The sequence below is a fragment of the Choloepus didactylus genome, chromosome 7 (assembly GCF_015220235.1).
Source record: "Choloepus didactylus isolate mChoDid1 chromosome 7, mChoDid1.pri, whole genome shotgun sequence".
In the NCBI taxonomy this organism is placed as follows: domain Eukaryota; kingdom Metazoa; phylum Chordata; class Mammalia; order Pilosa; family Megalonychidae; genus Choloepus; species Choloepus didactylus.
The window spans coordinates 118180639-118194227 of record NC_051313.1 but is presented as its reverse complement, the minus strand read 5'-3'; the positions used below and the strand labels follow the sequence as shown (position 1 = coordinate 118194227).

General features: G+C 53.6%; 1 protein-coding gene across 2 annotated transcripts in view; it reads left to right on the top strand.

Annotated features, from left to right (window-relative positions):
• The window catches only part of ITPR3 (inositol 1,4,5-trisphosphate receptor type 3), a 76963-nt gene that overhangs the window by 21842 nt on the left and 41532 nt on the right, over positions 1-13589 (top strand). For both annotated transcript variants that reach the window (XR_005217804.1, XM_037842438.1), the window contains 2 exons: positions 5284-5354; positions 12867-12988. Coding sequence is in view for 1 of the 2 variants with exons in the window: in XM_037842438.1 (XP_037698366.1) it covers positions 5284-5354; positions 12867-12988 (193 nt within the window). In the remaining variant the exon portion in view is untranslated. The remainder of the gene's footprint in view (positions 1-5283; positions 5355-12866; positions 12989-13589) is intronic.

The following is a 13589-nucleotide window of genomic DNA, read 5'->3' as shown; positions in this document are numbered from 1 at the left end:
CTCCTTCTTCAGATCTAGGTCTTGGGTGCAGTTCCCATGTGCATCTCAGGGATGGTGCCCTCCTGTGCATCCTTCTAGAGGAGAGCTGGCAACCAGGGGACAGGACCTGCCGCAGGCTTCCTGCCAGACGCTCCCCCCTTACCTCCGTCCCCCTGCCCCACTATGCTGGGCATTGCATAGCGCAGTCTCAGACTGCTCTGTGCTTCCCTGTGGATGGAAGGCTCACAGTAGGAACAGTCTTTAGGCTCCTGAGCTGGTGGGCTGGCCCTGGTGTGTGTGTGTATATGTGTGTGTGCATGTGCATGGGCTGCAGGGCATGGCTACAGTCCTCAGGGCACTCAGCAGGGTGGGTATGAGCTGCCTGAGGGTGGGTCCCACAGCCAGCCCTTACTAGGTCCTCAGGAAGGGTTTGTTGAATGGATAAGGACCTGGGCTGTATATGTGCCATTGATTGACCAGCTGGGTGATCTGGGAGGTCCCTTCCACTCTGTGGACCCCTATGACCTCCCAGGACTGTGGTGAGAATGGAAGGAGATACTGAATGTGAAAATATATCTGCACATGGGAGGGACTGTTTTTACTAACATGATCTTAGCTGGGGTGCCACTGGCCCTTAGGAAAGGGGCGCTGCCTGCGTTTGGGAAGGCAGGGAACTCTGCAGGAGCCTAAGTGTGGCCTTGGAGGTGGCAGGACTAGGATGGGCGGCAGCTTGTGCAAAGGCAGAGGCGGGACAGCGAGGGGATCCGCGGGGGGCGGAGGGCGGGAGGAGGCGGCGCCCTGCCGGACACCGGGGCGGAGACGAGGCGCTCGGGAGACCGGGTTGGAGCTTCCTCCTGGGCAGCGCGGGTCTGGTTACAGCGCCAGGTGCGCGCCCGAAGCCGGGCACCTGTGGCCCGGCCGGTCTCATGAACACAGATGCCCCCGTATGACGGGGAGGAAGGGGAACGGTGACGGCCCGGGACGTTGGTGCCAGCGGGTGGGAGGGGTCCTCCAGGGCCGCCAAACCGGGAGGGGAGGGAGGCGCGCACGCAGGTGGCACGTCGCCCGCCCCGCCCCCGCGGGCGGCGCCGCGCCCCTTCCGCCCGCCGCCCCCGGGCGCGCCTGGCGGAGGTCCAGCGTCCTGGCACCGGCTGGCAGTCGGAGGCACGCCGGGGCGAGGCCGCGCTCGCCCTCCCTCGGCTGCACGGCCGGGGCGATGGCTGCACGTGGGGCGGCGAGTTTCGCTCTGCGGCGGGGGCGGGGGCTGGGCTCCGGGCCCGGCCTCCGGGAAAGCGCGCCGCGGCCTCCGAGCGTCCGGGGAGTTTTGGGGTTCTGGGGGCGGGAGGGAGGGGCGCGCGCAGCTACCCCTAGACAACCGCTGCCTCCAGCCACACAGCCGCTCGGAGACCCCGGCCTCGCCCTCTGAGATTCCCCTTCCTTGAAGACTTTTACCCGTCTGGTGTCCCAGCCCTCAGGCCTCCCTCTGGCTCCAAGTCTCCAGCTACCATCTGATAAGGGCTTTCCTGCCAATCTGTTCATGGCTTCACCCCTCCCACCCGATAACCTTCCGGGGATGCCTCGGTCTTAATGAGTATGAACAGGGGAATGAAGGGGAGGCTTTTGAGGGGCCGCTTGGGGGCACTTTGGAACTCTGAAAACCTCATGCCTAAGGCTGCGCTTCTTTGCTCACACTGTATGTGGGAAGCTATGCAAGCACCAGGTGGGGGCTAAAAACATGAGGAGGGCCCAGAGCTACCCCTCATCATCCGGGAGAGGTAGAGGATGTAGCCTAGCCTTGCTCAGCTTCTTTCATCCTTGGACATCACCTGGGGATCTTGTTCAAATGCAGATGAGGTAGGTCTGGGCGGGACTGAGATTCTGCACGACGAGTTCCCGTCCCCCCGGTGATGCTGAGGGTGGAGGGACCACACGTGGAGGGAGGAAGCTCTTAAGATCCCACCTCCCTCCTAAGGAAGTCCTCACTGCTGACCTTGTTCTGATACCTGCAGCAACCCCCCCACCCCCCTCCGCTGACTTTCCTCCTTGCCTGCTCCTCTGCTCTGGTCCCCTCAGCTGCTGGTCTGGGATGCTTTCCTTCCAACCATGTTTGAGATTCTCCTCCTGGAGCACAGGCTCCTCGCCTGACCAATCCCTCCCCTTCTCTAGGGGCTTCAGTCTGCACCCCCAAAATGTGCCCTGCTTTGTAGACCATGCTGCATGAGTTCCACGTAACTGGTATTTGAAGGGCCTTGCTGGGTTTCTGGCCGGCCGGGCACTGGGGTTGGGGAGGGACTGAGAAAGAGACATTAGAACTTCAGGAGCTGTACAGAGTGAGTGGGGACAGATGGACAGCCAGGTGATGACCAGATTAGCGCTGGGGGTGGGGGGGCGGATTACGAAAAGCATGTAGGCATCAGAATTTGCATGTCTTTTTCCTGCACGTGTGACCCAGACCAGGGGTTCCCAGGAGAGGCATGGGGAAGTTGGGAGTGAGGAGGGGTTTTTCCTCAGACAGCAAGTCTTTCAGGAGGAGGACTCAATGACATTCATCTGCCCCCTCCACAAGTCCTTGTGCACTGGCCAAGGAGGTGGGATCGGGTTTGGGCTCCCCCAGCCGCTCCTCAGTTGCACTTACTTGCACCTGCTTGCCCTCTGGCCGTCCAGCACCCACTGCAGTGCCAAGCTCCTGGCCATCACCAGTGACACCCCACATCAAAACTTATCCATCCTGTGTCCCTTTGCTGAGATACAAGCAGCTAATCTAATTCACTCATGTCTTACAGGAAACCCTATGAATTATTCAAGGCTCTGTGCTGCACTTGCCTCCTCTTTCACACCTTCTCTGATTGGCCGAGCCTCTGACCTCTCCCTTCCCTGAACTTAGACAAAACCCACAGCTGGTACCACCAGTTGGCACCAATACATAGTCCTCATATTATTAACTCTTCTGTGCATGTGACTTGTCTTCCCAATGAGATTTTTAACTCTCTGAGGCAGGAGCTTTATCTTTTACTTCTCTGTACTTCCCCCGGCAGCTAGTGAATTAACTCATTCAATATGTATTTCATGTGAGGCCGCCCTGCACCAGGCAGTGCTTTAGATGCTGGGGATACAGCAGGGAATAAAACAGACAAATCTCTGTTCTCATGGAAGTTAGGTCCATGGGGTGGGGGTGGGGATAGTAACCAAAATAAAGAAGTAAAACATATAGCAGGTCAGGTGGTGTCAGTGTTGGGGGGACAATAACGTGTGTTGGGGGGTGGCCATAAGAGGAGGCAGTGGTTTACAATTCTAAAAAGGGTGGGGAGGGAGGGTCTCTATGGGAGGGAATCATTTGAGGAGGTCCATGGGAGATGGGGGAGGGAGCCAGGTGGGTGTCTGGGGCAGAGGGTTCCAAGCAGAGCAAAGAGCCAGTTGGACCTGAGTCTGCAGTTAGGGGAAGAGGCCCAGGGGGAGGTGAATTGGGGGTCATCAGTGGGTGCTCTTGAACCCATAACAGCCTGAGATGACCAAGGGTGTGAGTGTAGATGGAGGAGGGAAGAGGGCCAAGGGCGAGTCAAGGTTGGGGAGGCCGGGGAGAGAAAGGAGACTGAGGCATCTTGTCAAGCAAGCTACCTTCTCACCGCCCCCATCAATGTGAGGGCTGCAGAGCACCCACCCTGGGGCTTGCTGGTGTCTTGTCCTTGGTCAGATTGCTGCCTGAGAAATGGAAATAATCATAGTTAAATACATTTAGAAAATTAAATAATTTATGTAAAGCAGGAACAAACTTGTGCTTGCTAGTGTGATGAAGATGATGATGATGAATATGGGCCAGGCATTGTGCAAAGTGCCAGTGAGTCCAAAGGGAAAAAACGCCAGCGGTCCCATCCTCGAGGAGCTCACAGTGTCCACACAGTGTGTAATTGCATAGAGACGGACATGGCTGCAGGAGAGGCCAGGGCCAGATGCTGTGGGAGTGTGGGGAAAGGCGGCCCACAGGAGAGGGGCCCTGGCCAAGGAAGGCTTCCCAGAGTGGGCGAGAGGAGCTGAGGGTGGGAGAAGGAGTGGAGTTTTGCTAGGCCTGCAGCTGTAGGAGCCGGCGTGGGGGTTGGTGCGGGTAAAGGGCGTTGCAGGCTGTTGGGCCTCCCTCCTTAGAGCATGAGAGCTCCAGGGGGGACCTCTGGATCAACTCAGGGCTCAGCACAGCTGGGACAGGGGAGCTGTGAGGCTGGGGAGTGGGTAGAGTTTAGATCACAAAAGGCCTTGCTAGCCAACACAGGGAGGGGAGGTGCAGAAGGAGCACAGGCTTTGGAATCAGCTCTGTGACTTCAGGCAAGTTATTTAATCTGCAGACTCAGTTTCTTCCTCTATAAAATGGTGCTAATGACTAACCCCTTGCAGGGAAGCTGGTGAGAATTCAGAGGCGATGGGCGTGAAGAGCTCAAGTTAGAGCTGGCGATGATGGGTGATCATCACTTTATCCTAGAGGCCTGGGAGGCATTGAAAGGTTTTAAATACAGGAATGATGGCAGGATGGATGGATGGATGGATGAATGGATTGGTGGATATCTTCCAGAAATGTAGATTAACCACAGCCATGGCTGTAAGGGGGGAATTTCAGGCCCTAAGGTGGACCAAAGAGGAAGGTATGAAATGGGGCCTGACTGAGACTGGGAAGGGACAAGGTTCATTGTCCCATCCTGACCTCCAGAGGCCCTTTCCCTAGTTTGTTGTCTCATAAGCTTCTCTCACCTGGCTCTGGTCTCTCTACTTCTGTTTCCCCTTCTCTACAGTCTGACTCTATTTCTGTCTTTCTGCCTCTCTCTTGTCTCTCCCTTCCTCCCTTATTGTCTCCAACCGTCCCTCCCTCCTCTTGAAGTCGCTCTCTGGTTTGCTCTCTGACTTTATCTCTCTGTCCCTTTCTCTCTCCCTGCCCCCTCGCCCCTCATCTTCCTGTCTGGGCAGCAGTCTCGGGGCTGTGGCAGGAGTTAGATCGTGGTGTGTGACAGTCCAGATGGCAACAGATGCCCCCCAGGACAGCCCCAGCTCCTCCCTCGGGCCAGGGCTGGGCTGGTGTGTCTCCGTGCCTGCCCTGTCCCCACCCCCCCCACCCCAAGATCTTGCACTTTGACAGTGACTCCAGGAGGGAGCCATATGTCACCCAAGGGGATGACTTGATGGTGAGGGGTTTGTCAGTGATGGAAGAAGTTGCTTTGGGGGTGGGGTCTCTGGAGCCCTGGAATCACCTGTTCTGAGTGAGGAAGGGACACTGTGGGGAGATAGGTATCTTCTGTCCTACTGACTTAGCTGCCTTGTCCCCAGGCTGGTAGATGACCGCTGTGTGGTGGAGCCCGCGGCCGGGGACCTGGACAACCCCCCTAAGAAGTTCCGAGGTAAGGCTCCCACTACTACCGCCACCTCCACTTGCTCAACTCCACCTCCATCCAAATAGGCTGGATTAGATAGGCCCCTTTCCGCAGCCCCCACACTGCTGGGGCTGGAAGTCCCCATCTCCTCATAGTGCTGCCATTTTGGCATGGCCCGGCTCTCCCTTTGTTTTCCGGGTGCCACATTCTGCTTCTCAGGGGTACACCCCCTGAGAAGCCCACAACCCCACAAACCCCCTGGCAGCCACAGGGCTTCCTTTGTGTGACTGGACGTTTTCTGAGGGAACATTGGAGGACCCTCTTCTGTGCCTGGGTCTCTGTACGGTGAGGGGGCTGGACCCGATGATCTCCAAACCCTTCCCTTGGCCTGGACTCTGCCCAGTCCCTCACCATGTAGATGACTCCTGCCCTCAGGGAATTTATATATGACCTTGGGCAGCACCTTCCCCCGGGGGCCTGTGTCTTCCCTGCTCGGTGGGCTCCTCAGCTCTGCCCATCCAGCATGAGGGCTGCCACGAATGTGCCAAGCCAGAGGAAGGAGTTACCGTGGTTACCTGTGAGTGCTGAGACCGACAGTCAGACAGACGGATCCCGGGTGCAGCCAGGAATGCACTGGGCCCGCTGCCACCTTGTGTGTCCACGTGGCTGCTTCTCTCAGGGGAGGTGACCTGAGATTGTCCAACCAAGGGGTGCTGGGAGGGGAGTGGGATTGAAGATAACTTGCAGCATCCTCAGCTTCCTGTCTCCCGGGGCCTTGCCCATCCGTGGGACTGTGCTTAGAGGTAGAGGGGTCCTCCCAGCCTGCAGAGGGACCCGGCATCTACTGGTGTGTTCCTTGCTCCCACCACAGGTCTTTGAGGGGGGCTTTGCTTGGGGGTCTTAGGTTGGGGCATGCTTGGGTGTGTGGCAACTGCCTCTGGCCCTGGGAGCCCCCTCCCCCTGCATACAGCCCTCTCTGCCCTACAGGATCTGGTACCCACTGCCTCTCTCATCACCCCCCAGCCCCCCCTCAATTCCTTCCAGCCACAGCGACCTCCCTGCTGTTCCTCATATTTATCAGCCACACCCCAGCCTCTGTGCCTTTGCACTTGCTGTTCTCTCTGCCTGGAATGTTCTTCCATATCTACCCCAAATATCTGCTCCCTCGCTGGCTTCAGGTCTTGTACCCTCAGTGAGGCCTTCCTTGACCACCCAGTGTAAAATGCACCCCATCATGTCCCTTCTCTGCTTTATTTTTCTCCTTAGTGTGGGTCACCAGCTGACCTACTCCACCTATTTTAATTGTTTGTCGTTTGTCTCCCTGCTGGAATGTTGGCTTCACTGGGCAGGGATTTCTGACTGTTTTGTTCACTGCTGTGTCTTTAGTGTCTGCACACAGTAGGTGCCTGGGACACAATTGAGGACTGAAAGCATGTGTGAGGGCCCCTCCTCGGGCTTCCTCCTGCCCCTGCCTTGCTCTCGGGCCTGGGTGGCTCCAGGTCTTGTTGGCGAGACCCACCCAGAATCCCCCGGTTGAACACAGCATTGAAGGTGCTGGGTGCCGGTGCTGTAGGTTTCAGGGTGATCGTGGGGCCCTGAAGGTTGGGGGGCAGCTAGAGGCAGGAGGCCTGGGCCTTTCCTGGAGCAGGAATAGGAGCCCTTTGAAGCTGCTGATGTGGCAGGTGGGGAGTGGATTTCTGCTCTAGCTGAGGGATTTAGGCCGTTCTTGGGAAGAACTTAGCAAGAGAGAGAGAGGGTGGGGAAGGCCCAGAGGGGTGGGTCCTGAGAGGGCAGAGCGAGCAGGCTTGGGAAGGGAAGGTGTGTGCCTGTGTGGTCAGCCTCATAGTGTGACTGCTGGTGACAAGGAGGGGGTATGCAGAGGATGGTTTGCCCTAGGGTTCCATTGGAGGGAGTTTGGGGCCAATTTTTGACAACAAAAAAGTCACTTAGCAGAACAAGCACTCCTTTGACTTCTTAGCCTCCTCCCCCATCGCTCCTTCCACGCCCTCCTTTCTCTTCCTCTCTGTTTTCCCAGAGCCTGTGAGCAGGGCCCTCCCCAGGGTCCCTGGGCCTCCACGTGGCCCCCAAGGCCTTGCAGGGCCCAGTCAGCTGGGGGAGATGGAAGAGGGGGATTCAGACTCCAGTCCCCAGCCCCTCCTCTGCCTGCCCCAGGTCTTGGCAAGGTGGGCAGAGGCCCCTCTAGCTCTGGGAGGAGCCACTTACTGTGGCAGGGGACCTGGGTGCCTGGGCTGCCGCGTTTCTACCACTCTCTGTAGTGTCTGGTTCCAGCTTGAGGGGGGTGGTGGTGGGGGCACCCCTGGTCACACTCTGCCCAGGTCCCAAGGCCTCTCCAGCAGGCCCTGGGTGGGTAGAAGGCCCATCCCTATGTCTCCAGGCCTCCCTGCACCCTCAGAGTCCTGGTCAGGGCATGTTTGTTAGGCTGCTGTGTGATCAGGGCTGGGGGTGAGGTGGGATGATGGCAGGGCCAGCCTAAGGGTAGTTCCATGGTGGGTGGGCACCTCTTAGCACATTAGGACTTGGAACATGAGTCATGGACTCCAGCCTCTTCAGTTCTGAGACTGAAGCTCGGAGAAAGGAAAGTGGAGCTTGGTCTTGAACCCACAAGTCCTGGCTCCTTTGTTTGGTGTCTCTCCTGCAAACCTCTGGCTCTGGAGGGGAGTTCCCAGCCAGGGTGTGAGGACAGGGGCAGGCATTTTAGAGGTTGGCTAGAAGTGTTTGAAGCTGGCCTTACCCCGAAGACCCCAGAAGTGCTGTCCTGCCATCGTGGGGTGGGCCCAGCCGTTGCGGGGACTGGTGGTCTCTCCCTCTCTCCCCCTGCAGCCTGCTGCCCAGCTCCTTGCCTACCCCTCCTGCACTTGCTCACCCTACAGGACCCCAGGCTGGGCTGGCAAAGCCCTGGCCTGCTCACCCTGCCCTGCCTCCGCCAGCCCCTGCTGGGCTGCTTGTTTGTGGCTTCAGTTCCAGCACCTTCCAAGGCCATTCCAAGCCCTACCATGTTCAGGAAATTCTTTCTGGAGTCAGCATGGCCCTGGGAGGCCCAGGCTACTAGTTCCCCAGTGTACAGGGCCCACACACCAGCCCGGCCTCCCCTCCTCCAGTCTCCCTGACCTCTGCTCTGCTGTACGGGTTTTGGGGTTATGGCTGCTGCGAGTCCTGCAGTGCTGTCTGGGCCTGGGGTGGGGGCACATCCCCCTAATCAGGGTTGCTCGTGGGGGTACTGCCACTCCCTCTTTCTCCTTCTCATCCACGCTGGGGCAGAAGGACTTGGGCAGCCTCACCTCTAAGCCTACCTAAGGGAAGCTCAGAGCTCACACCTCAGCTACAGAGAGACCAGGGCATGGATGAAGTGGGGGCGTACGTACGTGGGTGCCACTAAGTGGCCGAGACGGGTGAGTGGCAGGTTCACGAGGAGGGAGCCGCGATGGCCTCACTCTGCCGCCTGTGTGCCCCTCCCTGCCGCCAGCCTCACACCTCGCTCTGCTCATCGCAGCCCCCTTGATTGTTATTATTATGAAGACAGATTTCAACTTGACACAAAAGTCAGGGAACAATTTAATTCAGATCTTTTTATTTTTAAAGAAAAGAAGCACCCTGCCTCTCCCTGATCCCCTCCCCCTCCCTCGGTCTCTAGAGGTAAATGCTCTTCTGAAATTGGCATGCATCACACAGGAGCCTGTTTTTATGCTCTTACTGATAGTACGTAGGGGCAACCTGTGAGCCATAGAGAGTAGTTTTCTAATACATTTAAACCTCGTTTATTAAAGGTATCTTTCCATACAGATCTTTCTGCACTTTTTTCATTCTGCACTGTTTTTGTGAGTTACTCATGTTGATGCATGTGGCTCTACTTCATCCGCTCAATTGCTGTGTAACGTTCCATCCGGTGATTTATCAGCTCTCCTGCTGACGGACAGCTCATTTCCAGTTTTTGGCAGTTGCCAGCAATGGTGGAGCAAGCTTTCGTGATGTGTCTCTTTGGGTTTTTCTGCTGTGTTCCGAGGAGGAACACTCTTCTGTTTTATGAGAAGTGGCCCTGTTGTCTCCACAGGGGCTGTGCCCGTCTGCAGCTCACCAACAGTGGACGGAGCTGCCCTGCTCACCCACGGCCCGGCTGCCCTTGGTTCTGTCCCACTTAAATTCCTTCCAACCCGCTGGGTGTGAAATGGCATCTGACTGTGGTTTTAATTTGCATTCTTCTGACTATGAGTGAGGGTGAACATCTTTTCGTGTGTTTATTGGCCACTGAATATTTTGTTTTTGTTGTTCTTTTTTTTTTCCAAATAGAAGTCATACAAGTCATGTTCTAGGATTGGGGTAAAAGTAAGGATCCCCCTCCCCATCCATCCCTCTTCTGTTCTCCTCTGCAGAGGCAACCATATCAAGAAATCTGACTATGTAATTCATTCATACGGTAAAAAAGTACAAATAGGCAAACATACATCAAGAGCCTTAACCCCACTGTCTCCCTGTCCACCCACTCCCCTCCCCCACTGCTGTCCCATCAGGTAAAACCCTTCCTTTGGTCTCTTCTGTGTCCTCCAGTGTTTCGTTATGCAAACTTGGATGTCTCCCCTTTTCTTACTCCAAGGCAGCATTCTCTCTACTGTATTCTGCTCTTTGCTCTTTTTATTTTATAGATTTCACTGTGGACAGATCTTACTGGAAATCTTTTCATATTAGTATTTAGAAACCTTCCCTTTGTTCATCCTCTCTCTCTCTTTTGGCTACATTGTATTTCATTGTGGGCTTCTATCATAATTTATTTAACCCATTCCCTTGGGATGGACACTTGGGTTGTTTCGGTTCTTTTATTATTCCTGCCAGTACTGCCACGAAGACTCTTGTCCGTTGTCGTTTTGTACAAGTGCAGGCACACTCTTAGAAGGACTCCACGGTGCTGCCTGAGGTCGCTGGGTCAGAGACGTGAACGTCTTTGATTCTGATCAGTACTGCCAGTTTCTCCCCATTGGGGCATTTTCCTCCCCATTGGCAACAGCTCTTTCCATTGTTTCTTCTGGGAGTTACTCCCAGGTCTCCAAATGTTAGGTTTATTATACTGCCTCTTTTTTTTTTAGTAATGAAAATGTTGAAAATTGATTGTGGTGGTGAATGCACAGCTATGTGATGATACTGTGAACTGCTGATTATACACTTTGGATGGATTCCACTGTTTCTTGGTTTACCAGTTTTAAATCATATGCGTTCATGTCCTCCCCACTCCTCACTGTCTCTCCCCACACCCTCCCAACCACAGTCTGTCGCTGTTTCTGTCACTGTTGTAGATTCTCCGTTGCCACCTTTATAAAGCTGAGCATCAAAGTTACACCTTAGTTTCTCATTCCATCAACTCCTCCTCCCCCGCCTCCCTCCCAGCTATTGTCGGGTATGCTTTCCTTTTTACATCATCAAGACTGAAAAACCCTTATGTTCAGTTCTGTAACCCCAATGATGTTCTTCTGTGTTTTGTCCTATAGGCTGAGTCGAAACGTTGAAAAAAACCTAAACACAGATTTTTACTTTATTTTATATATTATTATGACTGTTTAACTTTATTCACTGTGCTGTGTCTTTGTCTCAAGTCCTTTATTTAATTTTCAAACTTGGTTGAGCAGCAGAACCATCGGTGGTGGGAAGGGGCGTCTTTAAAATAAATACTCCCAGGCTTTGTTCTGGATCTACCAAGATTCTCTACTGCACAGAATCACCTGGGGGTTCGGGCAATGGAGTTTGTATTTTTTTAAAGCTCCCCCGCCTCCAGGTGATTCTGTGCAGTGGAGGTGGGTTTTTGGAGTGTGTTGCACACACAGTCAACGAACATCCTCTTGTCTGCAGCCTCGCAAGCCCTCTGTCCTCTCACGCAGGTATACCCGCCCCCTCCAGCACTACGTTCAGTGCCCCATGCTTGCACCGCCCTCCCGCCCTCCATAGCACACACAGTCCTTACCGTAGGAAACGTTTCTCTTGGCCTTTGAGGCTGCTGCTCCTGCAAGAACCTGGGCTCCTGGCTGCCCTCCCTGCTCTGCCCTTCTGCTCTGCTGTCAGTGAGAAGGAGGATTCCGGGCCCTTCTGGGTTCTGACAGTGCTGCCTTCCGGCCAAGAGCACAGAAGAGCAGAAGTGTGGAGAAGTGTATGTCAGGGGACCACATCATTTATTCATTTGTTTCTTTGTTCAGTAAGCATTTTCTGAGATGTATGGTGGGCAAGGCTCTAAGAGAGGACCTATGTGAGAAAAAAAGACAAATTTGACAAGTTCTGGGTGGTAAGTTTCCAAGTAAGACACAGGGGAGTGGGGAGCAGGGGGAACTCACTTCTAGCTTCCTCTGTCTACTGGGGATGCCCCAGGACAATGTTTTTCAAACATAGGTTCTCACTCTTTAGTGGGTTATGAAGTCACTTTAATGGGTTTCAGCCATCATTTAAAGAATTGGATAAAACACTATTAGAATGAATCAACACAGTAAGAGTTGTTATTGTTTCATTAATTCTTTCTTCAGCTACTTCTATTCCCTTCTTAAATATGCCCAATGAGTTTTAAATTTTGGTCATTGAAGCTTTTTTATTTCTAGAAATTCCTTTTGGTTCTTTTTGGTCTGCTATGACATTTTTCATAGTTTCCTGTTCTCTGCAGGGAACTTCAAGTTTTCTTTTTTGTTTTAAACAGAGGAAGTACATTTGTTTTACAGTTGATGCCTATATCCTCGAGTCTGTTTCTAGGGTCCATTTTGTGAGCTTGTTCTCCCTCATGGTGTCTAGTTCCCAAGTGCTCCTTTGACTGCTTACTGGGTATTGCATTTGAAAAATTCTGTGTGAATAATTGTGGGCTAGGATAAAGGTACCGTCCTCCAGAGAGGACCTGCACATCCTACTTCCAGCCTCCTGGGAGCATTTTAGTCCTCAGCTAGTTTAAACCAAGCTCAGCTCTCAGATTTCCTGAATCCCCAAGTAATTCCAATCCACTCTAGTTCCTTATAGGAGCTGTTCTTTTTGGGGGGGTCAGCCCTCACCTGGGAGAACAGCCCTTTGGGGTTCCAGTTTGTTGAGGGGAGGGTCTCCTTTAGCCACCCTGCCTTCTGGGGACCTGAGCTTGGATCTCTGGCCTGTCACATGGCCAAGCTGTCAAAGTAAGAGTTCATGTTTGCTGGAACCAGCAAATACCCTCAGGGCAAAAGTAGCTTAGGTGTTTCTTTATCTCCCTTAGTCCCTGCTTGATCTTCTGTTTTGGCTGGATAATTCCTCACCGACTTGTCAGTTCTTTAAGAAGTTTGAAGTTTTAAAAGAATGTAAATTTTTTTAATCCAGTTGTTTTAGTTGTTTTCTGCAGGTAAGTTGGTCTGAAGAGATGGTAACTGGTTCTCGGGCCTGCCAGACCAGAGCCTGCCCACCCCTTCCGGGAACAGGCAGTCCCCAAGGCTGTCGCAAGAAGTGTGCAGGGTGGGGAGGGGCTGGGGGGCAGGGGTGGGAAGACAGGGCTTTTCCCAGGGAACCCCTCAACCTCCCTTCGCCCCACCCCTCCCACAGACTGCCTCTTCAAGGTGTGTCCCATGAACCGCTACTCGGCGCAGAAGCAGTACTGGAAGGCCAAGCAGACCAAGCAGGACAAGGAGAAGATCGCCGACGTGGTGCTGCTGCAGAAGTTGCAGGTACGTGTGTGCGCAGGTGTGTGCACAGGTGTGCACTCACCGATGTGTCTCAGGGACCTGGGTGCCCCCGCGGGGTCACTGCCTGTCAGAGCCAACAGGGGCTCCGTGGCTGAGGCCATTTTTTTTTTTTTTTTTTAATTCTGTTAACAGGTATAAACCAGAAATTTCCCATTTTAACCACTTTCAAGTATGCAGTTCAGAGTCCATTCGATTTTTTTAAAAAAATATTTCCATCTGACCATTCATCTAGGTATTTTTTGCTGGGTTGTGGGATGACTAATATCTATTTCCTTCCTTGTGAATATTTTCTACTACACAGGATTTGGCTATGTAATTTTTAGGGCTCAGTGCCAAATGAAAGTGAGGGACCCCTTGTTAAAGAATTAGGAATTTCAAGACCATGACAAGTGGAACATTAACGAAGCGTAGAGCCCTTCTTTTTTTGTTAAGAGTTGTGGGTTTATAGAAAACACAGGGTTCCCATACACCACCCTATTGTTAACTTCTTGCCTTGGTGTAGAATATTTGTTACAACTGTTGCAAGAATGTTTTTATTGTTGTACTATTAACTATAGTCCACTGTTTAACTTAGGGTTCACTC